At 43.3% G+C, this 26311-nt stretch overlaps 1 protein-coding gene across 1 annotated transcript in view; it reads right to left on the bottom strand.

The window, feature by feature from the left end:
• Positions 1 to 489: 489 nt before the first annotated feature.
• The window catches only part of PPA1 (inorganic pyrophosphatase 1), a 155750-nt gene continuing 129928 nt past the window's right edge, over positions 490 to 26311 (bottom strand). The window contains exons 7-11 of the mRNA XM_069753311.1: positions 25164 to 25291; positions 24862 to 24947; positions 10142 to 10211; positions 8289 to 8328; positions 490 to 881 (exon numbers count right to left, since the gene is read on the bottom strand). Of these exons, the coding sequence (XP_069609412.1) occupies positions 850 to 881; positions 8289 to 8328; positions 10142 to 10211; positions 24862 to 24947; positions 25164 to 25291 (356 nt within the window). The 3' untranslated portion in view covers positions 490 to 849. The remainder of the gene's footprint in view (positions 882 to 8288; positions 8329 to 10141; positions 10212 to 24861; positions 24948 to 25163; positions 25292 to 26311) is intronic.

Below are 26311 nucleotides of genomic sequence, written 5' to 3'. Positions count from 1 at the left end.
ACCAAAGATGCCCATTAGATTGGACCACCTCGTCCCAGCATATTTATGGAGAGCGTATTGGGGATATATTTACAGCATACTAGAATGCTGCATCACGGGCTTACAGGTGCCAGTTATTCAGATATAAATGTGGCTTATGGATTAAAAAGTAGACCCCACCTTGAATTTTGTACTGACCTTTTGAATACTTTTTTTGGTCTCCTCTTTCTTACCAGCATGTAAGCAAGCCTAGCTTAGGTCACGACTCTGAAGGCAATAAGACCTGGCACTGAAAGCCTATTCTTTACTCAAATAGAATGGTAAAAAACATGTTATTGCAAGCAAGCGGTGCTCAAAAAAAAAAAAAAAATTATATATATATGGAAGATCATGTTATAAGTGTACCTTACTGCATGTAACAGAAGAAATTTGTGACAGAATGAAAAATCGTGCTCTTCAAATGTTGAGTACTTTATTCACATTGAAGGAAAAAAAAAAACAAAAGCAGAATTTATGAACAAAGTAGCTTTATTTGTTTCTATTGTACAGGAACCTACTCCGAGGTTTAGCGGATTTCAGCATGCCAATTCTGCGGTATGTTTTGCTAAAACTAGCGAGAAATAAACTGAAGCCTAAATTGCTGCTGCACAATGAAGATAACGTCGGTGCTGTTAACAGTAACCCATTTGTGGCTGTAGCAGCTCATCGTCCTCATCACTCCGCACTACATAAGATCGTCCAGTGCTTGACAGGGTTACCGCGGCCTCTGTTTACATGGCCATGTCTGTTCTGTCGATATTGTCTCTATGGTGCAGATCAAATCGCCTAGGGAAAGGCATGCAATAATAGCGAGAGGTCTCCACCTGCTAATTAGTTCTTCTGATAATAGTACCACTTGTCCACTGCATATTCCATGAAAAGGAGAGAGAAAAATGAAGAAGAAAAAAAAAGCAGGTGGGCGTGAGGAAAAACAAAAACCAAAAACAACATTTCAGTCACAAAGAAACAAAACATACTGGTTATGCATGAATGAAACATTGCCTACCTTTCCAAACCTGATAATTGCAGCTTTTAATGAAGTTTTTTTTTTTTTTATATAATTTAATTACTTAGCTAAAATGCAAAATGTTACAAGTGTTGTTTAAAACATTATGGGGACGAATCAAAGATTTTATGCCAGTAGTATAAAATGCTTTGAAAAGTCGCAAAATTTTTGTGCAACTTGGAATTGTGCAAAAATGTTGTAACCATGGTATTTTCATGTCAGCTTGAAGCTGCTCAGACAATATGTTGGGGTAGAGCGTGGCTACGATCGCCTGTCAAATTCTGCAAAACTGATTTTTATACTAGAAATGCACTGACTGGAATAGAATTTCTGGCAACATACAACGGAGGAGCAGATCACGGAGAAGATCATAGAGTGTTGTGAAATTCTTAATAAACTCGGTGTATCATATTCCAGCAAACTCTTCATTAGGAGTAGTGTATGGTCCACTCACTCCACCCCTCTCCTTGGCTGCTGCACGCAGTCCTTGACGTTGATGACACAGATCGCTGGGAGATACCGCGCCCGCGCAAACTTTCTCGTGCCCAACTGTGGGCAAAGCCGAAAAGCAGAAGTCCGCACACGCGCGAGAAACCATTTGACTGCGCAGGCGCAATATCTCACAGCGATCTGCATCATCCACGTCAAAGACTGCGTGCAGCAGCTGAGGAGAGGGGTGGAGTGAGTGAACCGAAGCCACGCCCATCGGACCCCATTAGCATACATCGCGGGAGAAATAGAAAAAGGTTTTTTTTTTAAGGGTGATACATGGGGAGTCAGGGGGTTACATAAGTATTTAGGGAATGCATAGCAGACACTGAATAAAATAATATTTTTAGCTGGTAGGACAGAAAAGTGGTGACAGGTTCCCTTTCAGGAGTTGAGCACTGAGCTTCTAGACATTTCCAGCAGATTATTATCTGGACTCATGATATTGTATAATACTTAAGAGACCCAACAAAATAATGCCTAGCAATGTGTCGGGCTACAATGTATAAAAATACAGAATACAATGGCTTTTATATTATAGGCATAGCTGAAAGGTATCCTAACCTTCACATTTTACTAACTAGGGTCCAGTAAATGGTCTCGTTAGTGAATTCTGTGCTAGTCATATTAAAACCAACTCAGATTTTAATTGGCTTTTTCTCATGAAGCAGATACTTCATGAAGTGTATGTGTCAACCCAATTAAGAACATGCCAAGAGCTTAGTTCACTTAAAGTACCGCAGAGAAAGAAAAATATATTATTATGATCATATAGCACAATTAGGCCATACACAATCAATAGTTGTTGGCAAATCAAGTCATGTATGGCCCCCTCACATACAACATGCATGATCTACCAAGTGTGCACATCTTGTCAATTCGGAAAGGGGAGTAAGTAGCCGTCAGCCCCCTCTGGGAATGGCTTATTTCACCAGAGGAACAAGTAGCCATCAGCCCCCTCTGGGAATGGTTTATTTCACCAGAGGAACAAGTAGCCATCAGCCCCCTCTGGGAATGGTTTATTTCACCAGAGGAACAAGTAGCCGTCAGCCCCCTCTGGGAATGGCTTATTTCACCAGAGGAACAAGTAGCCATCAGCCCCCTCTGGGAATGGTTTATTTCACCAGAGGAACAAGTAGCCATCAGCCCCCTCTGGGAATGGTTTATTTCACCAGAGGAACAAGTAGCCATCAGCCCCCTCTGGGAATGGCTTATTTCACCAGAGGAACAAGTAGCCATCAGCCCCCTCTGGGAATGGTTTATTTCACCAGAGGAACAAGTAGCCATCAGCCCCCTCTGGGAATGGTTTATTTCACCAGAGGAACAAGTAGCTGTCAGCCCCCTCTGGGAATGGCTTATTTCACCAGAGGAACAAGTAGCCGTCAGCCCCCTCTGGGAATGGCTTATTTCACCAGAGGAACAAGTAGCCATCAGCCCCCTCTGGGAATGGCTTATTTCACCAGAGGAACAAGTAGCCGTCAGCCCCCTCTGGGAATGGCTTATTTCACCAGAGGAACAAGTAGCCGTCAGCCCCCTCTGGGAATGGCTTATTTCACCAGAGGAACAAGTAGCTGTCAGCCCCCTCTGGGAATGGTATATTTCACCAGAGGAACAAGTAGCCGTCAGCCCCCTCTGGGAATGGCTTATTTCACCAGAGGAACAAGTAGCCATCAGCCCCCTCTGGGAATGGTTTATTTCACCAGAGGAACAAGTAGCCGTCAGCCCCCTCTGGGAATGGTTTATTTCACCAGAGGAACAAGTAGCCGTCAGCCCCCTCTGGGAATGGTTTATTTCACCAGAGGAACAAGTAGCCATCAGCCCCCTCTGGGAATGGTTTATTTCACCAGAGGAACAAGTAGCCATCAGCCCCCTCTGGGAATGGCTTATTTCACCAGAGGAACAAGTAGCCATCAGCCCCCTCTGGGAATGGCTTATTTCACCAGAGGAACAAGTAGCTGTCAGCCCCCTCTGAGAATGGTTTATTTCACCAGAGGAACAAGTAGCTGTCAGCCCCCTCTGGGAATGGTATATTTCACCAGAGGAACAAGTAGCCATGAGCCCCCTCTGGGAATGGTTTATTTCACCAGAGGAACAAGTAGCCATCAGCCCCCTCTGGGAATGGCTTATTTCACCAGAGGAACAAGTAGCCGTCAGCCCCCTCTGGGAATGGCTTATTTCACCAGAGGAACAAGTAGCTGTCAGCCCCCTCTGGGAATGGTATATTTCACCAGAGGAACAAGTAGCCGTCAGCCCCCTCTGGGAATGGCTTATTTCACCAGAGGAACAAGTAGCCATCAGCCCCCTCTGGGAATGGTTTATTTCACCAGAGGAACAAGTAGCCGTCAGCCCCCTCTGGGAATGGTTTATTTCACCAGAGGAACAAGTAGCCGTCAGCCCCCTCTGGGAATGGTTTATTTCACCAGAGGAACAAGTAGCCATCAGCCCCCTCTGGGAATGGTTTATTTCACCAGAGGAACAAGTAGCCATCAGCCCCCTCTGGGAATGGCTTATTTCACCAGAGGAACAAGTAGCCATCAGCCCCCTCTGGGAATGGCTTATTTCACCAGAGGAACAAGTAGCTGTCAGCCCCCTCTGAGAATGGTTTATTTCACCAGAGGAACAAGTAGCTGTCAGCCCCCTCTGGGAATGGCTTATTTCACCAGAGGAACAAGTAGCCATCAGCCCCCTCTGGGAATGGTTTATTTCACCAGAGGAACAAGTAGCCATCAGCCCCCTCTGGGAATGGCTTATTTCACCAGAGGAACAAGTAGCCGTCAGCCCCCTCTGGGAATGGCTTATTTCACCAGAGGAACAAGTAGCTGTCAGCCCCCTCTGGGAATGGTATATTTCACCAGAGGAACAAGTAGCCGTCAGCCCCCTCTGGGAATGGTATATTTCACCAGAGGAACAAGTAGCCGTCAGCCCCCTCTGGGAATGGTATATTTCACCAGAGGAACAAGTAGCCGTCAGCCCCCTCTGGGAATGGTATATTTCACCAGAGGAACAAGTAGCCGTCAGCCCCCTCTGGGAATGGCTTATTTCACCAGAGGAACAAGTAGCCATCAGCCCCCTCTGGGAATGGTATATTTCACCAGAGGAACAAGTAGCCGTCAGCCCCCTCTGGGAATGGCTTATTTCACCAGAGGAACAAGTAGCCATCAGCCCCCTCTGGGAATGGCTTATTTCACCAGAGGAACAAGTAGCCATCAGCCCCCTCTGGGAATGGCTTATTTCACCAGAGGAACAAGTAGCTGTCAGCCCCCTCTGGTAAAGGCCTATTTCACCAGATGAACAAGTCCTAATTAAAAGACACACAAGAAGACATACAGAACATAAAACTTGTGTGGGGGCGCCATGGCTATTATTGTGACACTTGTCTTTGAATAACTTTGTTCTCACCTTTATGGTACAGAATTAGAGCAGATGCAGACAAGCGTATTTACCATTAGAGTGTGATCTGAAAACATCGGATGCGCTCGGAACAATATTATGCCATAATGTGACTATGCACGACAGATTTTTCCCTCGGATGCTGTCAGTTTGAGGGAAAAAAAATGCTGCATGCCAGAGTCTGATCCAATATTCAGATCGCACTTGGCCATGCCATCAGACTGAACTCGGATGACATCTGAGTGCAGTTCGGTTTCCACGAACTGACAGAATGGAATAGATGGAGATATTTTGTTCTCCATCTTCTCCTCATCCGAGAGAATTGGATCACACTAATCAAAGTTTGATCAGAGTGTCTTTTGCATAATTGCACTTACTCTGCTCTCCTGGAGTCTATTCTTACTTACTAAAATACAATTTGATAGGCTTTAATAGAATGATGATCAATTACTTTTGCTGTGTTCCGGTTTCCCTGTGCTCTACTTATACATTTTTCCTAAGCTTGGTTCATTTATGATCATTGGTCTATATATGGACTCCACCACTCAAAAGATCTTAAAGGGAACGGGTCACCCTGAAAATACGGTCCAATCTTCAAGCATCAAGTTATAGATTAGGGGGAGCTAAGGTGATATTTATATGATTAAATGATGAAACCACAGGTTATAATGAAAGGATTAATCCTCCCAAGCCGTCTATATGGACATGCAGGCCATAGAAGGCTGAATAAAATGATACCGTGAGATCTGCAACCAAATGTCTTATTCTAGAGAAATCCACGATTTTTTCTGAAAAGTCAGACATAAATCTCCCTGAGAATCTGCCTCCAGAGATTCATTTTAACCCCTTCACACTGCAGCCCATTTTCGTTTTTGCGTTTTTTTGCTCCTTTTCTTCCCAAAGCCATAACTTTATTATTTATTTCCGTCAATATGTGAGGGCTTGTTTTTTGCGGGAGGAGATTTACTTTTGAACTACACCATTGGTTTTACCATATCATGTACTGGAAAATGTGAAGAAAAAAAAAAAAGTGTGCAATTCCACAATTGTTTATTGGGGTTTATTTTTTTTTTTTTTTTACCATGTTCACTAAATGCTAAAACCGACATGCCATTCTGATTCTCCGGGTCATTACGAGTTTGTAGATACCAGAGATGTCTAGGTTGTTTTTTATTTGAGTGGTGAAAAAAATCCAAATTTTGTTACAAAAAAAACAAACAAACAAAAAAACCATCATTTCCGAGACACGTAGCGTCTCCATTTTTCGTGATCTCGAGTTGGGTGAGGACTTATGCGTATCGAGCTGATGTTTTTATTGATACCATTTTACTGCAGATACGATGTTTTGACTGCCCGTTATTGAATTTTAATGCACTGTTGCAAAGACCAAAATATATATAATTCTGGAGTTTTGACTGTCTCGTTACGTTGTTTACAGATCAGATTCATTATTTTTATATATTCATAGATCGGGCGATTCTGAAAGCATCAATACCAAATATGTCTATTTATTTTTTTAAATTGTTTTATTTTGAATGGGGCGTATGGAGGGGTGATTTCAACTTCATTTTATTTGTTTAATATTTTTAAAACCTGTTTTTCTTACTTTACACTTGCTTCATTAGTCTCCATGGGAGACTAGAAGCTGCAATCATCCAATCGCTTGCACTACACAAAGTAGCCCTGCGCTGTATAGCAGAAATACTCACTTGCTAAGGCTACTTTCACACATCAGGTTTTTGTCATCAGGCTCAATCCGGCTAATTTTCAAAAAAAATGGATCCGGCGGATGTTGGTGCCGGATCCTTTTTTTTCCCATAGACTTGTATTCGTGCCGGATGACCTTGCGTTTCGTCCGGTTTTCGCCAGTTCCGGCAAATCTGCCGTTTCTAGAAAAAAAACGTCCATAGCAACGTTTTTTGTCTCCGGCGAAAAAGCCAGAAGCTGTTTGCTAGAATGGCAGCCTATGGGAGACGGAAGGTGCCGGATTCGTTTTTTTTTTTTTTTTCCAACTAAGCATGCGCCAAATTTATTTTATTTAATTATCTGGATATGCTAGTCGGATCGGTCGAAAAAACGGATCCGTCGCATCTGTTTTTCACAATCTGTGCCGGATCGGTTTTCTTTTACAACATTCTCCGGATTGTGCCTGATGCAAAAAACCTGATGGGTGAAAGTAGCCTATGAGCTCCGACTGCTGGGCGTCACTCCGGCAACGACAACAGTGTGACAGCGGCATTTAACAGGTTAACAGCTGCAGATGTATTGCGATTCCACCTGCGGCTGTTCGGGTCACATGTCAGCTGTTCAAATCAGCTGACATGTGCCGGAAAAGACGTGGGCTCAGTGCCGAAGCCCATATCAAAGGGGGAGGCACAAAGCACATGTCGTGAAGGGGTTAAATGAAAGCAGGAGTTACCAATGTTAGACATGTAATGACTGACCGTCTGCTCTCCTGATCTACATGCCTCCCACTGGTAAAGCACTTTTTCATTAAAATTAAGAGAGAAAAAAATGTGGATTTCTCATTTTATTCAGCTTCCTGTGACCTACATGACCACATAGACTACTTAGGAAGGCTGATCCTACTGGCAAATTCCCTTTAAACTTCTTTTTTTGGGATTATCGTCCCAGTGAAGTAAAACTTACACAAAGAAAGCTGTCAGCCACCAATAGGACGGCCAATTACAGAAAAAAAGCAGAGGACCAATCTCCAATACAAAAAGTGGATCGGTTTTATTCTTATTTTATTCCTACTACTCCCATGACTATTCTGATTTTTTTTTTTGAATTTTTATTTCTTAAATGGTTCAACAGATATGGGCATTTTAATTAATAATTTGTATGGTCTTTCCCAAGGGACAAATGCTCATGGGGTAATAATGCAGAGCAGACTAAAGACCTGCCCCAGAGGATCCTGTGAGCTACGCCCCCTTGGTAAAGAAAAAAAATAACACTAAAAAGGTCCATATCTCTGGAAGCAGATATCAGGCTTAAGAAAAACAAAGTGGAATATTTAAGGGAACAGCAGGAATGAAATTGGAAGAACAAATTAGCCACTTCTGACCTGGTGACAGGTCCTCTTTAAATGATTAAAGCACCGGAAATACTGAATCTTGTCTCACAAACTACATATCAATGTGCTCTGCTTTCCTTGCTCTATAACATGGTGCTTGCACATTGCACAGATTGTCATTAAAGGGAACCTGTCATCATGAAAATTCAGTCCAAACACTAAGATATTGGGGCGTTTCAATGGGTTTTTAAAGATCAGACGTATCTAACAATGAAAACATTTTAAAAAAGAAACTACAATAAACTATTAGGCTAAAACTACAGCATGGCCGCATACTGCTCCAAATAAAGGAACGCTTAATTTGCCTACCATCTACTGGGATGGGTCCACCAGGTCCACATGGAGGTGTCTGAAAGAAAAAAAAACGTTTATTCAAAGAAATTTACAAAGCTGAAACATTTCCGAGCAAAAAATAGAATGTGCAAAGTATGAAATCAGATCAGAGTAGTAGCAGGACCCTGCAAAGTAGTAATTAGTGCTTTTCTATAGGAAATAAGGTGAATGCGGTTTTGGTAGATCTGATGAGCTTATAAAGCTATAAACATCAGATTTAAGGGTTGCTGGTGAAAATGAAGATTTTAGCTTCAGAGTGCTTTGGAGCCACCAGTAGTATATTTCCAAATCTGAAGCCACTGGGTGTCCGTACGTAAGGAAGCCATGTCTACCTCCTTTCGGTGGAAATATACAGAAAAGCCTGAGACAGATCAGTTAACGAGTCTAGAGGGCTGAGACTAGGCTGTGAACATGAGTACTTGGTGGGCCAGCCCAGAAATAAGCAGGGTGGTCATACCGCTCTACCATTTTGCACGCTCACTGGCTTTGACATAACCGGACCCCTAGATAGTCAAAATTACGCAGCATTTACTTTACATGTACTTCAACCGGTCTGTGTCTAATAGGCAAAAATGAATTGCAGGATGAAAGACTTCGTTGTCATCATCCTACAAGCTGAGCTAATGGGGCAGAACTACCTACTTGCTGGCAGATAGAAAAACATGTAGGAGTCACATCTACCAGCCAGTGGGCATCTGTCTTAGAAAGCTGTGTGATGCCTATTAGTACAGCCAGAAAAGAGCCTCGTATTCCCCGCAGACATTAGCGTGCAGCGATACCGATGCACCATGTTTATTCATCACCTGGAAATTAGTAAAATGTAAAGTGCTTTATGGCTCTGTGCAGCGCACCTATTCATTATATAAGCTCCGCTTGGAAGAGATTAGGCATTTATTTATAACTACTGTTAATGATGCTCCATCAACGCCATGTTCCAAAAAGCTGAAACGCAGCATGCCTACGAGGCTACTCCATCAACGTCTGAGCAAGCATACTCTATCATTTGCTACATAAGTACTACAATTAAATCAGCCATCTATTGTGTGCCATCTACGCAATGATTGATGCCATTCATAAGTGACACAATCTGCTTGATTTCAGTCATGTTTTCTGTCCAGTTTTATGATTCCACAGCCATTCCAAAAAGAGCAGTCTGACTCCACGCTCGCGGCTCTGGTGCTCCCGCTAGGAGACATCTGTAAGAAACCGGTCACCAGAGTCATCCTGCCCAAACCACGAGCAGCATGAATGGCGGCCTGGCTGCACACTTCCTGCCAGGTCGATTTTTGTCTCTGAAACTCGCCAGCATTTCAGAGAAAACATAGCCAGAAGATCCGACCAGGGATCCCACACCTGATTCATGATGCCAGCAGATTGGGTACCTTGAATCAGAACCTGGCTGCACGATTTCAACAAGGTATGTTATTCTTTCCGGTGTTTGAGAAAAAATTTAGTTAGAAGACCTAGCTGGGGACCATATCCAAAGACTAGACTAATCTGCCCCCGGCCGGCTTTGCCCTACACCACTGCAGGTGATTGGTCAGGATTTTAGCCTAGCAAGAGAAAAGGTCAACCACCTAGGGCAGCACCGGAAGAAACCGGCGAAGGGGGAGTAATATGCAGGCAATTAGGATTTTCCCAGTACATGTTTAATGGATGGTCAAATGTTGTTCATAGTGTGGAAAGCTCTGTAAAGTTTTGGCTAAGGTTTAAAAAAAGAAAAACAAACCCAGAACAAAACCTTATAGTCTTCCTTATTTCTTTAATATATAGATTCACATCAGTATGAAGCAACATATACAAAAACAAGGTCAAGGCTGCCAACTCACCGCTTCTACGATGGCTTGAGCTTCAACTGGCTTACAAATGAAGGGGCTTTCATATACCGTGGTGTTAGTGCTGAAAAAGAACATCAAAATTACCGTACGTTATCCACTCTAAACGTCATGCTAGAAAGGCAGACGCACCGCAAAAAATAAAGAACATTTTGAAGGGTTTATCCGTCTCTACTGAAAACAAGGCCAAATCCTTATTTCAAACAGGAACTTCCACACATTTTAACAGGGTTGTCTGGTTTCAAATTTTGTGGCCATAGGGTTGCAGATCTATCAAGTTACAATCATAGCTGCTTCCCTGCTGCTGCCCCAGTCTCTGCTGATCGGCTGCAATGGTGATATCACATCTACAGCACGGAGAAGCAGCGCTGGACCCAGAGGGTGGCTAACGCCTGTGATTGGCAACAATGTTTGAAACAGGAAAACCCCTTTAACACAGCCACCTATAAAATGGCTAGTGTGTATTAGATTTTCTCTATATAATACCCTAAGGGAAAGTTGATTTCTCTATTGTCACACAGACAATATATAGGCATGCTACATGCTATCTGTTATTTGCACATGCAATCACATATCCAATATTGACAATCAATGTTCTTCATAGGATTCATAATTTAGTGGATATACTAGAATAGGATACAATATTTACTTGATGCTATGTCAGTACTGTGACCTAGTCTGGGCAGGAGTAAAAGGGGATTGTCCAGTGAAAACAGGATAGGTGATAACATGTTGATTGGTTGGGTTACAACAGCTCAGACCCGCAACGATTGGCAGAATGGGGAACTTTTATCCCTGTTAGAATAGAATTGTAGCGCTGTTGTGCCGATTGTGTTCCCTTCATTCCCGATAGGGCTGTCAAGAACTCATGAATTATCCACCAGTTAGATATCCTAGTCAGGGAAATCCTGCCAATCTGTACAAGTTATCAGCGGTGGATATGTGAAAATTTGCTTTCACTGGACCCTTTCATCTATGAGTTATTTATATTTTACGACATTGTTCCTCAATCATTGGTTTAGGGATCTTGGCCCGCAAACTGGGCTCACTAGCTTCTGGTAGTCCTAGAAACTTCTGTGAACTTGTGGCACCAGGGGTGTCACAGTATTTCTGAAACATGGTATGTAAAACCAGGTAACTGGTTAAAAGGAATGTTCCAAGAACTTCAAATTCGCACGTCTCTACATTAGAACAGGTAAGTGTTTAATTGCCAAGGGTCACCACCTGTCAGAGAAAAGGGGTTTCCACTGTACTTTATGTCCCCCAGTCCTGTAGACTTGGATAGTGTGGCACCTGGTGACGTGAAGTGTTAGTTTCCACCACATACAGTGTTTTGCATTTAGCCCCAAAAGATCTACTTTGGCCTCATCTGACCAGAGGACCTTTTTACACATGCCTTGTTGGGGATACAGCTAGCATGTGGAAGAATATGTTCTGATTAGATTAAACCAAAGTAAACTTTTTGGGCTAAATGCAAAGTGCTATATGTGGCTAAAAATCAAACACTGCACATAAACCTGAAAACACCATCCCCATTAAACATGGTGGTGGCAGCATCATGCTGTGAAGATGCTTTTCTTCAGCAGGACAGGGAAGGTGGTCATAGTTAATGGGAAATGGGTGGAGCCAAATAGAGGCTGCAAAAGACTTGAGACTAAACGGACTGCCAGAACTACAATCAAATGGTTTAGATCAGCGCATATTCCTGGGTTTGAATGGACCACAGTCCAGACCTAACCCCCTTTGAGTATCTAAGGCACATCTTGAGATTTGCTGACCATAGACGCCTCCATCCAATCTCACTGAGCTAGAGCTAGTTTGCAAAGAATAATGGGCAAAGATTTCAGCATCTAGATGTGCAAAGCTGGTATAAACATACCCCGAAAGACTTGCTGTGGCAATTTCAGCGAAAGGTGGTCCATTAAAAAGTATTGACTCAGGGGGGCCAAATATTAAAGCATGTCACAATTTTCAGATTTATATATTTTTCAAATATTTTGAAAACCATGTATAATTTCCTTTATACTTCACAAATACTTACTACTTCGTGTTGTTCAATCACATAAAATACAAGTTAAGTTTGTGGGTGTGTTGGGTATGAATACTTTTTGAAAGAACTAATACTAGAGTGAAAGCAGTATCACTAGGACATATGTAGAATCCTTCACTTTCATTATTCAGTTTTGCTCTACATAAAATCGATCATATCTGAAAGTATCTATAACCTTAAAAAAAAAATAAACTTAGAATGACAGTTTTCGGATATCAAGAGGACTCTGTGGGTGCATTCACACAAAATCTCTTTCCGATCAAAAGATTTCCAGCACTGTATGAAAGTACCGTAACTAGCCAAGAAGGCTTGTGATAATCAAAGGCTCCTTTGAAAAAATGGTTCTAAGTAGAGCCAACATGTAAGCGCCATCACTCAACAGGCACCGCTAGGGGGGCTCATGTTCCACCATTAGTAATATCAGCAGGAAAACGCAAGTTGTAAAATGGAGAGCTGCTCCAATGTGAATATATTGGTCAGCATCTTGAATATCCTTGTGCAATCTTCTTTAAATAACCATTAAAGTTAAATATGGCGGACACAGAAAATTCTATTTTCCCACATACATATTATACAAGTATAATGTGCCATTATAGCACATTACGGGAACCAACCAGATAACTGCCTCCACAAACACCCAGCCTTGTCACAGATTGTATTGTATAGAAATGATACCTCAGACGTTTCCTCAAAGCCATTAGAACACACAAAGCTCAGGGGGCCAATTATATAGCATGCTCTCAGGCCGGTACTGCTGGCTAAGCTCTCTGCACAATCTCCTCTGATGTATATGTCATGGATTGGCCTCCTTGAGAAAGATCTGTAAAACGTGCCCTATTCACAGTTCTTTTCTCATTTAATATGATCATTCAAGGACAGTCTTTGTTTTCAAAGATAATGGAGCATTTAATAACATGTCATCAGAGATTCATTCCTAGGGTCGCTCCTCAAGTCAAAATGAAGGTAACTTTTAAAAGGCCATTTTAGTAATCAGGATTTAAAAATAGATTTTTTTTTTTAATATTATGTACGGTGAAGGAAACAATTATTTGATCCCTTGCTGATTTTGTAAGTTTGCCCACTGACAAAGACATGAACAGTCTATAGTTTTAAGGGTAGGTTAATTTTATCATTGAGATAGAATATCAAAAATGAAATCCAGAAAAATCACATTGTATACATTACATAAATTTGCATTTTTCTGTGAGAAATAAGTACCACATTTTTTCGGATTATAAGACACACTTTTCCCACAAATTTGCCGCGGTGGAGCAGGGTCCTAGGGTCGCTGCTGGAGGAGGCAAGAGTGGAGCGTTGCTGCAGGTCGCAGGCTAGGATGAGGGTGTGTTTGGATGTGCGCCGCTGTGGGTATTTGATGGTGCAAGGGCTCTGCCAACATATTGTGAAACCCCGCAGCCCCCGCACTTACATGGTTTACTATGTGGTGGACTCTGGGAAAATGGAGATCTCGGCACCAAGATCTCGGGAGATGAGATCTCAGCCCAAAACACGGGTATTACATACCTGGTAATGTGTTTTTTCATGAGACATGACTGCACTACGAGAGAGGGGATCCGCCCTTCAAGGACAGGAAACCTTCAAGATAAAAAGGGGCGGCTCCTCTCTCCACATCAGTTGTTTTACAGAGTACGAGAGGAACTCCGCCGGTTAGGGTACCGTCACACAGTGGCACTTTGATCGCTAGGACGGCACGATCCGTGACGTTCCAGCGATATCATTACGATCTCGCTGCGTCTGACACGCTACTGCGATCAGGGACCCCGCTGAGAATCGTACGTCGTAGCAGATCGTCTGAAACTTTCTTTCGTCGCTGGATCTCCCGCTGACATCGCTGAATCGGCGTGTGTGACGCCGATTCGGCGATGTCTTCACTGGTAACAGGGTAAATATCGGGTTACTAAGCGCAGGGCCGCGCTTAGTAACCCGATGTTTACCCTGGTTACCAGCGTAAACGTAAAAAAAACAAACACTACATACTTACCTTCAGCTGTCTGTCCCCGGCGCTGTGCTTCTCTGCACTCCTCCTGCATCCTGTGTCAGCGCCGGCCAGCCAGAAAGCACAGCGGTGACGTCACCGCTCTGCTTTCCGGCGCTGACAGTGCAGAGGAGAGCACAGCGCCGGAGGACAGACACGGAATGTAAGTATGTAATGTTTGTTTTTTTTACGTTTACGCTAGTAACCAGGGTAAACATCGGGTTACTAAGCGCGGCCCTGCGCTTAGTAGCCCGATGTTTACCCTGGTTACCAGGGGACTTCGGGATCGTTGGTCGCTGGAGAGCTGTCTGTGTGACAGCTCTCCAGCGACCACACAGCGACGCTGCAGCGATCGACATCGTTGTCGTATCGCTGCAGCGTCGTTTCAGTGTGACGGTACCCTTAGTGTACACAAATAATACATCCTATACGGTTCCATTCACTGACACCCGAGGGAGTGTATAATACAAATAATGCTAATAATGCACCCAACTAATGACGTGATCAAAAGGGTGGGAATATAAGGGTGCCGTCATGTCTCATGAAAAAACACATTACCAGGTATGTAATACCCGTGTTTTTCCATCATACATGACGGCACCACAAGACAGTTACAGAGATTTGTATTCTCTTTTAGGAAGGGATCACTGCTTGTAACACTCTTATCCCAAATGTGAGATCAGAGGTAGCAGATAGGCCTAGTCTATAATGTTTATAAAATGTAGACGGAGAGGACCAAGTGGCCGCCTTACAGCTTTAGTCGATGGTAGCATCTGCTCTCTCCACCCACAACGTCGCCATGGCCTTGTGGAGTGGGCTTTCAGACCCTGTGGAACAACCCTGCCTGCACTACTATACGCTCAAATAATGGCTTCTCTCACTCATCTAGCGATAGTTTGTTTAGAGGCTTTAAGGCCCTTACTTGACCACTGGAATGAAACAAAGCCCTCTGTTTCCTCCAGGATTTTGTCATCTCTAAATATTGTAGGATACATCTCCTGACATCTAGGCAATGGAGTCTCTCCTCTTTCTTGTTACTAGGATTGGGACAGAAAGAGGGTAGGGTTATATCCTGAGCCCTATGAAATCTCGATACCACTTTAGGGAGATATGCCGGATCTAATTTTAATACAACCCTATCGTCCATAATTTGCGTGTAAGGGGGGGGGTCAGCTGACAAAGCGTGTAAATCCCCAACTCTACGGGCCGATGTAAGTGCCACTAACAAAGCTGTCTTTAATGTTAGTACTTTATCAGATGTTGTATTTAACGGCTCAGAGGGGCTTTCTGTCAAAGCTGTCAATACTAAATTTAAATCCCATGGTGGAGGAGTAGGGGATGGAACAGAGTCAGCTCTACTACAAGCTCACCACCCATCTATTGCTTGCCAGGTCACAGTTGAATAAGGCTGCTAAAGCTGAAATGTGTACTTTGAGGGTACTAACAGCTAATCCCAGATTTAAGCCCTTTTGCAGGAACTCCAGTATTGCCACCATTGGGACCTCCCCTTCCCGTATTGGCCCTGAGCTGGACAGGAATTTCTTCCATATTCTCCCATAGATCTTGGTCGTTACTGGTTTTCTGCTACTGAGCAAGGTGAATATTAAACCAGCTGAGAACCCTTCTTTCTCTAACAACGACCGTTCAAATACCAGGTTGTCAAATGTAGCCCGGAATTCTGCAGGTGGGTGAAGGGACCCCGTGTTAGAAGGTCCTGGTCCTCTGGGAGTACCCACGGGTCCGTCACTGACATCACTCTCAGGCAGTAAAACGATGGTCTTTTCGGCCAGAAGAGAGCTATTACAATCACTCTAGCCTTGCCCTCCCTGATTTTCTTCAGAACTGCTGGAATTAGACATATCGGTGGGAAGGCATACAAGAGTCCTGACGTCCATTCCATGCTGAAGGCGTCTACTGCCAACGGCCTGTCTGCTGGGTTCAGGGAGCAGAACTTTTGAACTTTTTTGTTGGCTTGAGGCAAAGAGGTCTACACTGGGTCTTCCCCACATGTGCACTATCCGTTGAAAAATGGACTTTTTTAGGGACCATACACCTTGTCTTATGTGGTTCCTGCTTAAAAAGTCTGCATTTATATTGTCCACACCTCGAATATGCAGGCCGATAATGAAGAGAAATGCCTTTCGGCTAGAGTCATGAGTCTTTTGGTAATGTGCATCAGTGACCGAGAACGGGTGCCCCCTGGTGGTTCACGTATGCGACCGCTGTTCGGTTGTCTGATAGGACTCTCACATGATACCCTGTCAAGTGTGGAAGTAACCTCCTTAGCGCTTTTTCGATTGCTAGGAGTTCCCACTCGTTTGAGGATAGATTTTTCTCCTCTTGAGCCCAGGGGTCTTGGACCCATAGTGTGTCCGAGTGAGCTCCCCACCCCCATGGACTGGCGTCCATTGTGATTACTTTGGGGGCTGTGTATGTCCAGGGAACTCCTCAAAAGGATATCTTCTTTTTATGGAGTTGACTATTTGGGATTTTTTCTCTGGTTTTTGCCATTCCCTCTTAATCAGTTCTTGTAGCTGTTCATTAATAGGGAATGAAATCCGTTTTTTCTTTTGCAGACCACTGAACATTAGTTCTTGGGCTGTCTTTTTTGCCTTCTCATCTAGCAGCTCCTTGGTAGAGCGAACATCTTTTATAAGCTTATCCATAACCTCCCCTGGAAATGCATCTTCCTCCTCTGAGTTACTATCTGAGCAGCGAGCTGTATCTGAGTCCTCCTCTGACTCAGAGGAATCCCTTTGGGATGCTACTAAGGGGCTGGATCTGTCCCTAGACCTGGTATCTGTGTCGGCTGTCTAACGCTTTTACAGACCTAGAGACCTCTGACTGGATCAGAGATCTTAGGCTCTCCGTAAAGGAGGGTGTTTCCTCCGCCACGGTCTTGTTGATACACTCCTGACATTCTTTTACTCCAAGATGTTTTTAAAAGCTTTTTACACAAGGGACATTCCTTATTTTTAGTTTTTGCCTTATATTTTTTGGGGACCTCCTATACTCCACCCCCCAAATGTATGTAAGGAAAGAGGGGAGAGACGGAGATAAGAGAAAAGAACAGACATTAGCGTGCTGGACTTTCTCGAAGTTCACTCACCACTCGGACGCTTTCAAAGTACGGGTACCGGATCCGGAGGTTGACTGGTTTTCTCAGTGTCTCCCAATGAGACCAGGGACCTCTCCTTGTATGGCGATCCGTCCATACGCTGTCCGAGCGGCTTCTGCCTCTCACTTGAGAGAGACCACCTCTCCTGCACCTCTTGTTGTGGCATTAAATGCTCCGGCGAAAAGCTCTCCATCTTACACACTACCACGTAACAAGAGCAGTCACAATCAACCTGGCCTGGTTTAGCGATACAGAGCAGCACTTCTGGTTCGTTTAAATAGACTCACTTTCCTTTTTTTTTTTTTTTTCTTCAATGGATCACCTGGTTGATCCTGCCTTTACTGGCCACTCTAAACATAAGGATGAATGACCTCGGGGAGATCAAAACATACAACACCGCGGAGACACCATCACGCGTTTCTCAACGCAGTGACCCAGAACACTGCTCCCATCCCTTATGGGAAATATGCAAATGCATGTAGAAAAGCCGCGGAGACACCATCACGTGTTTCTCATAAACACGTGATGGTGTCTCCGCGGCTTTTCTACATGCATTTACTGGCCACTCAGCACTTTGTGCTACACTCAGGTGTATGCTTAATCTTATTGATTTATCGTGCCTGCTCCACTTCCAATGCACATATATGCAATCACCTGGCTGATCCTGCCTCTGCCGCTATCCAGCCTCAGCTGGTAATTTAATTGTTCCAGCATTTGAGTCTTATTCTACACACGCCGCCGGTAGTCATGCCCGATGCGCGCTCAACTATTCACCTGGTTGATCCTGCCTTTGCCCCGAGGGCCAGCATCTGCGTGTACTCTTCCTCCTACGCAAGCACCCGGCCATTACTTCCGGTGCGTGCTGGAATTCCTGGTCCCCCTGCCCCTTCGCCCGCAACTAAGGTTCAGAGTGCTGCCGAATCCCAGATGAAGCCCGTGCGTGCTTCCTGCTTCTGGCCACGCGACATGCGCTGAGAAGAAACTTCACCGTGTCCTGGTCACCGGACTGAAGTTGCAGTCACCCAGCTTTCGCTGTCCCATACACCGCTCTCCTCCCTGCGCTCATCTGCTTACAGGTATTCCATACAGGGAAGGAGGGGGAGAGGAAAACCCCCTTTTCAGCGCTCAACAGGGAGGGTTCAATACCTTCCGAGGAGCCTTACTTAGCCTGGGCACCGATGTGTCTCACAGGCTGCATGGCCACCATAGATCAACAGGGAGGGCACCATAACTGACCACCGTGGATCCCAAGGGAGCAGCAGGTTTTATGGTCACAGGGAGGTTACACCGCCGTGGCCTCCGAGGCCCTATCTTCACCCGGGCGTTCGCCTCACGGGCTGTGGCTATGCTTCGCTCAGGGGGGGGGGGGCATGGAATACATGGCCCCCCGCGGCGACTACCGGTACCTGGTGACGGATGCAGCAGACCAGTGCCTGCCCAAACCCATCCGACCCAGGCCCAGGCATCCTCTTCTATCTTCAAGATCTTCCATCTTGAGAGTTCCCCATCAAGGACAGGAAACCAACTGATGTGGAGAGAGGAGCTGCCCCTTTTATCTTGAAGGTTTCCTGTCCTTGAAGGGCGGATCCCCTCTCTCGTGGTGCCGTCATGTATGATGGAAAAACAATGTTTCCACCTCCATGCTCGATAGTGGGGACGGTGTCTTTGGGTCATAGGCAGCATTTTTCTTCCTCCAAACATGGCGAGTTGAGTTAATGCCAAAGACCCCAATTTCTGTCTCATCTGACCACAGCACCTTCTCCCAATCACTCACAGAATCATCCAGGTGTTCACTTGCAAACTTCAGATGGGCCTGCCTTCAGATGTGCCTTCTTGAGCAGGGGGACCTTGTGGGCACTGCAGGATTTTAAACCTTTACGGCATAATGTGTTACCAATGGTTTTCTTTGTGACTGTGGTTCCCGGCTGCCTTGAGATCATTAAAAAGTCCCCCCCCACCCGTGTAGTTTTAGGCTGATCTCTCTCCTTTCTCATGATCAAGAATACCCCACGACGCGAGATTTTGCATGGTGCCCCAGATCGATGTTGATTGACAGCCATTTTGTATTTCTTCCATTTTCTTACTATTGCACCAACAGTTGTCTCCTCACCCAGCTTCTTACTTATGGTTTTATAACCCATTCCAGCTTTGTGCAAGTCTATGATCTTGTCCCTGACATCCTTATAAAGCTCTTCGGTCTTGCCCATGTTGTTGAGGTTACAGTCTAACTGATAAATGGAGTCTGAGGACGGGAGTCTTTTTATAAAGGTGACTATGTAAGGCTAAGTTCACACTTGCGTTGGGCAGTGCTGTGTACTTCCTCCTGTAAGCCCTGCCCACTGCCGCATCTCTTCCATTCAGCTCCACATACGTTTGCATGCATCCTGCGTATCTATCTAACATTAGGTATGCAGGCCATGCGGATGTATGCGGATGCGTCCGCATGCTCCATTTTGACGCTGCGACGACGTAACAAAATGGCGTTGTAGGGAGGTCATACAGGCACATGGAGGCAACACACACACACACACAACTGAGCATCATTTCCTGGTCTTGAGGCATTTCCACTGAAGTTGGATAAGCCTGTAATTTGATTTTCCACTTTGATTTTGAGTATCATTCCAAATCCAGACCTCCATTGCATATTCATTTTGATTTACATTGATCATTTTTATGTTTTATGGTTCTCAACACATTCCACTATGTAATGAATAAAGATTTACAAATGAAATATTTCATTCAGTGATATCTAGGATGTGGGATTTTAGTGTTCCCTTTATTTTTTTGAGCGAGAGACTTTTTTCTGCATACCGTATATAACAATCTTAATCATCTTCACTTGGGTTATTTATTTAAATGACAGATCTTTTCATGACAGTTATTAATGGAGCATTTAATGAATAGGAGGAAAAAAAGATTTCAGTCTAGGACAGCAAAATCAAATATCTAGATACAACCAGAAGGCAGAGTGATAACTGACGACACAGCATTTCTTCCTAATTATGCCAGACGTAAAATTGAGTAGGCCCAGAATTATAAACTGTTGTGTGAAGTATTGACTCTTCTTATAGGACAAATATTTACCTCTAATATATTATCTCCTACAGTTTACTTTGTTATCTTTGCAATACAGTAATGCATGGCCACTGAACAATTAGGCTATGTTTCCACGGTCTGGAATGGCAGCGCTTTGGACTTAGCGGACACCCACACCGTCCAAAGCGCTGCCGTGTTTTGAACGTGCGGTGATTCCGCATGTGTTCATTGAACACATGCGGAATCGCCGCATCCTATACATAGAACGGTGCTAAATATCTTGCGGAGACTGTGCGTCGTCGCAAGATAAATAGACATGGTGCGGTCTATAAAGACGCGGCGCATGTGCGTCTATGCAGGTCTGCCACCTGCATCTTTGTACGCATAGTGGATATGGGATTTCATAAAATCCCCTCCACTAGGCTTTAACATCTGGATGCTGCAGCTGTACGCAGCAAATATGCCACGTGGAAACATACCCTTATGTTTACTGATATGTTGATTAGATGCATTGTCCATACCAGCCAGTTTGTTTGCATTCCAAACAGAGGTAGAAAAACTATGCAAATAGATTACATAATCAAACTATGCAGGATGGCCGCCTCGTTCACATCTCTCTGACCTCTGGATGCTGGTTAAAGGCCAGTTGTAAACTATATAAAGAGTCCGTGAAACTCTAAAGGAGATCAGCTTAGGGGACTACAGCCCTGGCTGGAAGAAAACAGGACTGCTTCATTAACCATCACTGAAATCCCAGAGACATCGTAAAGAATCCAGATTGGTACACCTGGCCACATACCTCACTGCTCTTGGTTAGCTTCCTAAGCTTGTTGTTACCTCCTCGCTGTGGGGTCCTGCCAAAAAGCGGGGACCCACTGGTGGGGGTATTCAGCACTGAAAGCAGCTCTAACCCCAGCGAGTCAGCAGAAGGGTCAGACTCTAATTTGCACCATCTTGGGTATTTGCTGGGACTGTTCTGTAGTTCTGTATGCTATTGTGTGTTGGTGGCTCAATAAATTATTGCCACACTGTTTTACCCTCACCCTATGTTGTCTGAGTAGTGTTTTGCCCACGGTGAGAGCGGGTGTTCAGTGGTATGAGCGATGGTCCATGCAGTCTTTCTAAAGACAGCGGGGCCAGCGGACTAGAGCACCCACTGACCCCCGTGTTTACACAATAACCATTAGCTTTGTTGAACTTACAAATTTGAAGCTAGGCTTTTTGTTAAGTGGGGCAATGATTTTTTGTGCCAAAATAAATGTTAACCCACAAAATAACCTTAGCTTGGTCAAATGTGTGACCTGTCCTACATAGGTTAGCAGGTATACAGAAGTGTGGGCTTTTTAACACATTTCATGCTCAAGTGTTCAGATTAATCTTTTTGACTATGGTACTTTAGTAGTCTTCAGATTGGAGTCCATAGTCTGGATCTTATGGTCATACTGTATTAGTGTGCTTCACCTGTATCATTATCTGATAAAGTATTTTTATTCTGATTTTGGCATGACAAAATCCCATCTCTAAACACCTTGCCATGTTGATCTTCCTGCTGCCACTCAAGTGCTCACACCCAACTGGCCCGATAGATGTGCTTTGTGGAAAACACAATAGCTGATCTAGGTGTGATTTAGTATAGGTTTTTGTGTTTTAAATTGTAATCTATTTAGATATTTTCCCCATTCCAGTATGTTCATTTTGATACTAGATATGTACAGATTTAGGAGTATGGATTGAACTGGCAGTGCTACTGTTAATCGGTAGCGCACATGCCGCCAGTCTGACCTGTCAATCTTCAAGAGCACACTGCCCCTTTCCCGGCAACCAGGAAGCACGGAGGCGGAGGAGCAGTACGCTCCTGAAGATACTTTTTTCTTTTTGAAAAAAGGGTTGTTTTAAAAAGAGTAACGATGGTCCAAACTGTGCAGCAAGCAGAGAAAGCTTTGCGCTAAAGTATAGAGCGCTCCTTGCCGAGGTAACCGGTCACAGACTACAAGGTAGCCAGTAACATAGGCCATTTGCTGTAAACTAAATAAAAAATATAAAAATCCCTTTGTTCATGAGATGTGAAAGAATTTTTAATAAGACAGAAAATTGCTCGTTTTAACAAACACTTTGCAATTTTAGCCATTTACCAAGTTGAGACAATCCCTTCAAGAGATGTTTGGGGGCAGATAACTACATAAAAGAGTGTTCTATGCAGAGCAGACCGATATGTAAGACACTGGGTGATCAACAAGCGGTTAAAAAAAAATGCTGAGAGGCTTTTAACGGTAGGTGGCACCCTTTGCTTTTGTGAATGGAAGATTGCATTACGTCTCACTCTGCAGCAAAATCCTCCGCTCTGCGCTTGGATGTAGATAGAAAATATTTGGTTAGTCGGAGGAGCTGCTCACTAGACATCGCTTAATACTGAAATGGCTGAGTTTTATGAAACGGCCATTATTGTATAGAAGAGCGCAATTATTTTTAAAGTGGTATTATTTCAAGATGCCGACAAGTCAGTGTGTTCATCTTTAAGAGTTTTTAACCCCTTAAGGGCACAGCTAATGAAATTCTAGACTTTTTTTTTATTCTCTCATTGAAGAACTATTACTTTATTTTTCCATCAAGGGCATGTTTTTCGTTAGAAGAGTTGCATTTTTTAGTGCCTTTTAATATAGAGTCCCTCTATCAACAGAATCGGGGTCCCAGATCCCCTATTCAGACGACACCACGGCTGAGCTGATAAGTTTGGTGGCGCACTTGCTTAACTGTAGCTCACATAACTGTACATAGAAGGAGCCAGGCATGCACAGCCATGCTTCCAGGAATTGCAGCTATTGCATCAGTAGGAATGGGGATTAAGGGACCTCCATTCTGGAGACAGATGTTGATTCCATAGGCGAAACCCGCATTTGTTGGATTCCCATGGTATATTTCATGGATGTGCTACACATGTCCATCATTACCCAACTCCTCTTAATTATTTTAACTTTTAATTAAACATTTGTGTAGTACCACTTGAGTGCAGCACCCTGCAGTAGAGGCTGCAACTTCAGCAACAATTTACTCAAGCCATCATTTAAGTTACTTGAATTCCTTTTCCGCCTATCAGCATGTGCCAATAGCAGGATATGAGAAGGAAAATATGGCTGCTCCTAAGCAGCTCTTCCTGCACAATATGTACTAGCTTTTACGTTGTCAAAGCACAGCTATGGATAAGTAGAAGAATAAGGGCTTGTTCACACTGCATTTTTGCAGGGTTTATTTTGAACGGATTTGCAGTAAAAAAAAAAAAGGGCATGATATTTCTGAAAGCTCATGCAAATTGATTTTTTTCCTAGCATATCTGAGCCAAAGCACTTTTTTCAAAGTCTGCAAGCCCATCAATTCAGCATTTTTGCAGCATTTTTCAACTACACAAAAAACACAAGAAAAACACTTTAAAAATGCATGAAAAGAGGCAAAAAAAGAGGCAATAAAGTATTTTACTCAATGCATTTCCTGCCAGAACGTTTTTTTTTTTTTTTACCAGAAAAATCTGCTGCAAATACTGTGTGCACATAAGCTTATGCTAAAAATGCAGATAGCATGTACGGATATACAGTATTAGGAAGAAGACAGTCACAGGAGTTGTTAGGATCTCTGCAGGCAATTAAGATAATGTATATTTTATAGTCGTCTGTCCTTTAACATCCTTCAGAAGGCCAGATAATGTCTGGATCACTGATCAGAATCTAAATGGGTATACTATTTTTTTTTTTTCTTCTTTTAAAAAAAGGTAGGAATGTTTTAAACTAGAAACCCATTTTTCACACATTTTAATCCCCACGGGTCTTGATTTACTTTCCTGCAGTCGATTCATATGCCGTTCACCCACATCACTGCTCTAGCCAATCAGTAATCTTCACAGAGATGCCTGCAGCTACGGCACAAGATGGCTATAGCTAGTGATTGGCTGCAGCAGTCATGTGATTATACAGCATGTGATCAGCTGCAGGGCGAATAATGTTTTTTTATTTTTTCTTCATTTATTCTAAAACTTTCTCGATCTTTAAAAAAAAAGACAAAAAAAAACAAAAAACTGGATTAGGGACTTAATGCTCTGATTAGCACAAGCGGACTGGATTAATCTCCAACAGGGTGAGAGCCCAGGTCTTGGATGCTCTCATTTGTAGCAGCTGTCTTAGGGCAAATCTCTTCAGAGGTGGTATATAATGGACTCTGTGGTTAGCACTGTGCTTTGTAGCTCTGTGGTCCTGGGTTCAAATCGCAATAAAGGCAACATCTGCAAGCAGCTTGTATGTTCTCATTGTGTCTGTGTGGGTTTCCTCCGGGTTCTAAGGTTTCCTCCCAATGCATTTGTCCTTTTTTATACAGTGGCACCATATAGTCACAATAGGACGTGACCGCAGTCTGTGAGGTCCCATCCTTGAGCAGAGGAAACTGCACAGTAGTTGGGACTGGAGTCCAGAAGCATCAAACCTCACCTTGGATTACACTGCCGTATGAAAGCTTAGAAAAGTAGAACTTACCAGTTAATTTCTCCGCCATCTGTATTTTTGGTCACTAGCTCCTTCCAGTGAGCATGGGTACATTTGATCACTTCTATAGCAAAATCCTGCATAAAAAAACGTGGAAAGAACAGAATTTATAAAATGAGGGCACACAGCGCGATTCTAGCGACATCCATAGACTACAATTAAACTCTTCTTATCATAAGAGCTATGACTTCAGCCTTCCGGATAGTCGCATACATTACACTCCGACCCTTGTCCCGGAATACATTTTTTTTTTAATTTTTTTTTTTAAATTCACATTTAAAAATAAAACATACCTTATTCTTAAATTCAGCATCAAAGGCGAATTGGTTCTCTGGCTTTCCATCGGGAACCTTGTACCTGCGAAACCAGTCGACAGTGGATTCCAGATAATTGGGTTTCTGTCTCCTGACATCCTCAATATCTGAAAGCAAAAGACTCCGCTATTAGCAAAACATAATCCAATTAGAGGTAGAGGTGTTTGCTGCTGCTACGAGTGATGCTGACTTTACTGACACTGAATAGAAAGCGCACGACTAGCAAACTCATCAGAACTGCGAAATATGGATATAATGAACACCAAGCTAGTGTATAAAAGGCTCCGGCACAAATCGGAAAGTCTAAAAAAAACCTAAAGCCCTCATCATTTAGAACCATCTTTGAACTTCTTTCCCGATTACAACAGGTTATTCCCTCTTTAGGCAAAACGGATTAATAAATCACATTAATAAACATTATAAAATGAATAAATGGAAGCATTGCACAGCAGCAACCCGTATAGTTTTTCAATGAGTTTTTTCACTTTCAATTGTTATTGACTTAACTCAATAAAACAGGATAAAGGACTGCACATAAATCACCAAATATTAACCCTGCGATGTCATCTCCATCCCAGATGAAAGGAAGCTAATCTCCAAAGCAGTAATTGCTCATAGCCAGCTGCCTTTGATAGTCGAGCCAATCACTGCTTCTTTTAGTACACAACAACATTACAGAAAGGAATTGGATATCCAGCGCCAGAAATCCTATGAACGCAACACCAAACAATATATTTCTCACAGTACGTGGGGAATCAGATAACCGAAAATAGATGTGAGACGGTTTTATGAAAAACTCTCCTCCTGAGCCTTGTAGCAGACGTGAAGGGAATGCATAATATGGCAGAAAGCAAAATGGATTGATATTCAGATTTTATCTGCAAATATATCTTATCTAAATGGATATTTTTTTTTTGTCAAAAAACATCCCATTTTATTTCAGAATGATTCTCCAAGGGTAAAAAGAACTCATTAGTGCACTTTATAATGGATTGCATATCAAGAGATGGTTATTTATTTTGCTCTTGAACAGAAGCCAAGGAAGAAAAAAATTATTTATTTCACAAAATCTTTGCAAACTGACACAAGTTGTACCCTGTAATGCCAAATAAGACGACTTGATCGAC

The sequence above is a fragment of the Ranitomeya imitator genome, chromosome 2 (assembly GCF_032444005.1).
Source record: "Ranitomeya imitator isolate aRanImi1 chromosome 2, aRanImi1.pri, whole genome shotgun sequence".
In the NCBI taxonomy this organism is placed as follows: domain Eukaryota; kingdom Metazoa; phylum Chordata; class Amphibia; order Anura; family Dendrobatidae; genus Ranitomeya; species Ranitomeya imitator.
Note: the sequence above shows the minus strand (reverse complement) of the source record. Positions and strands in the feature narration are given on the sequence as shown.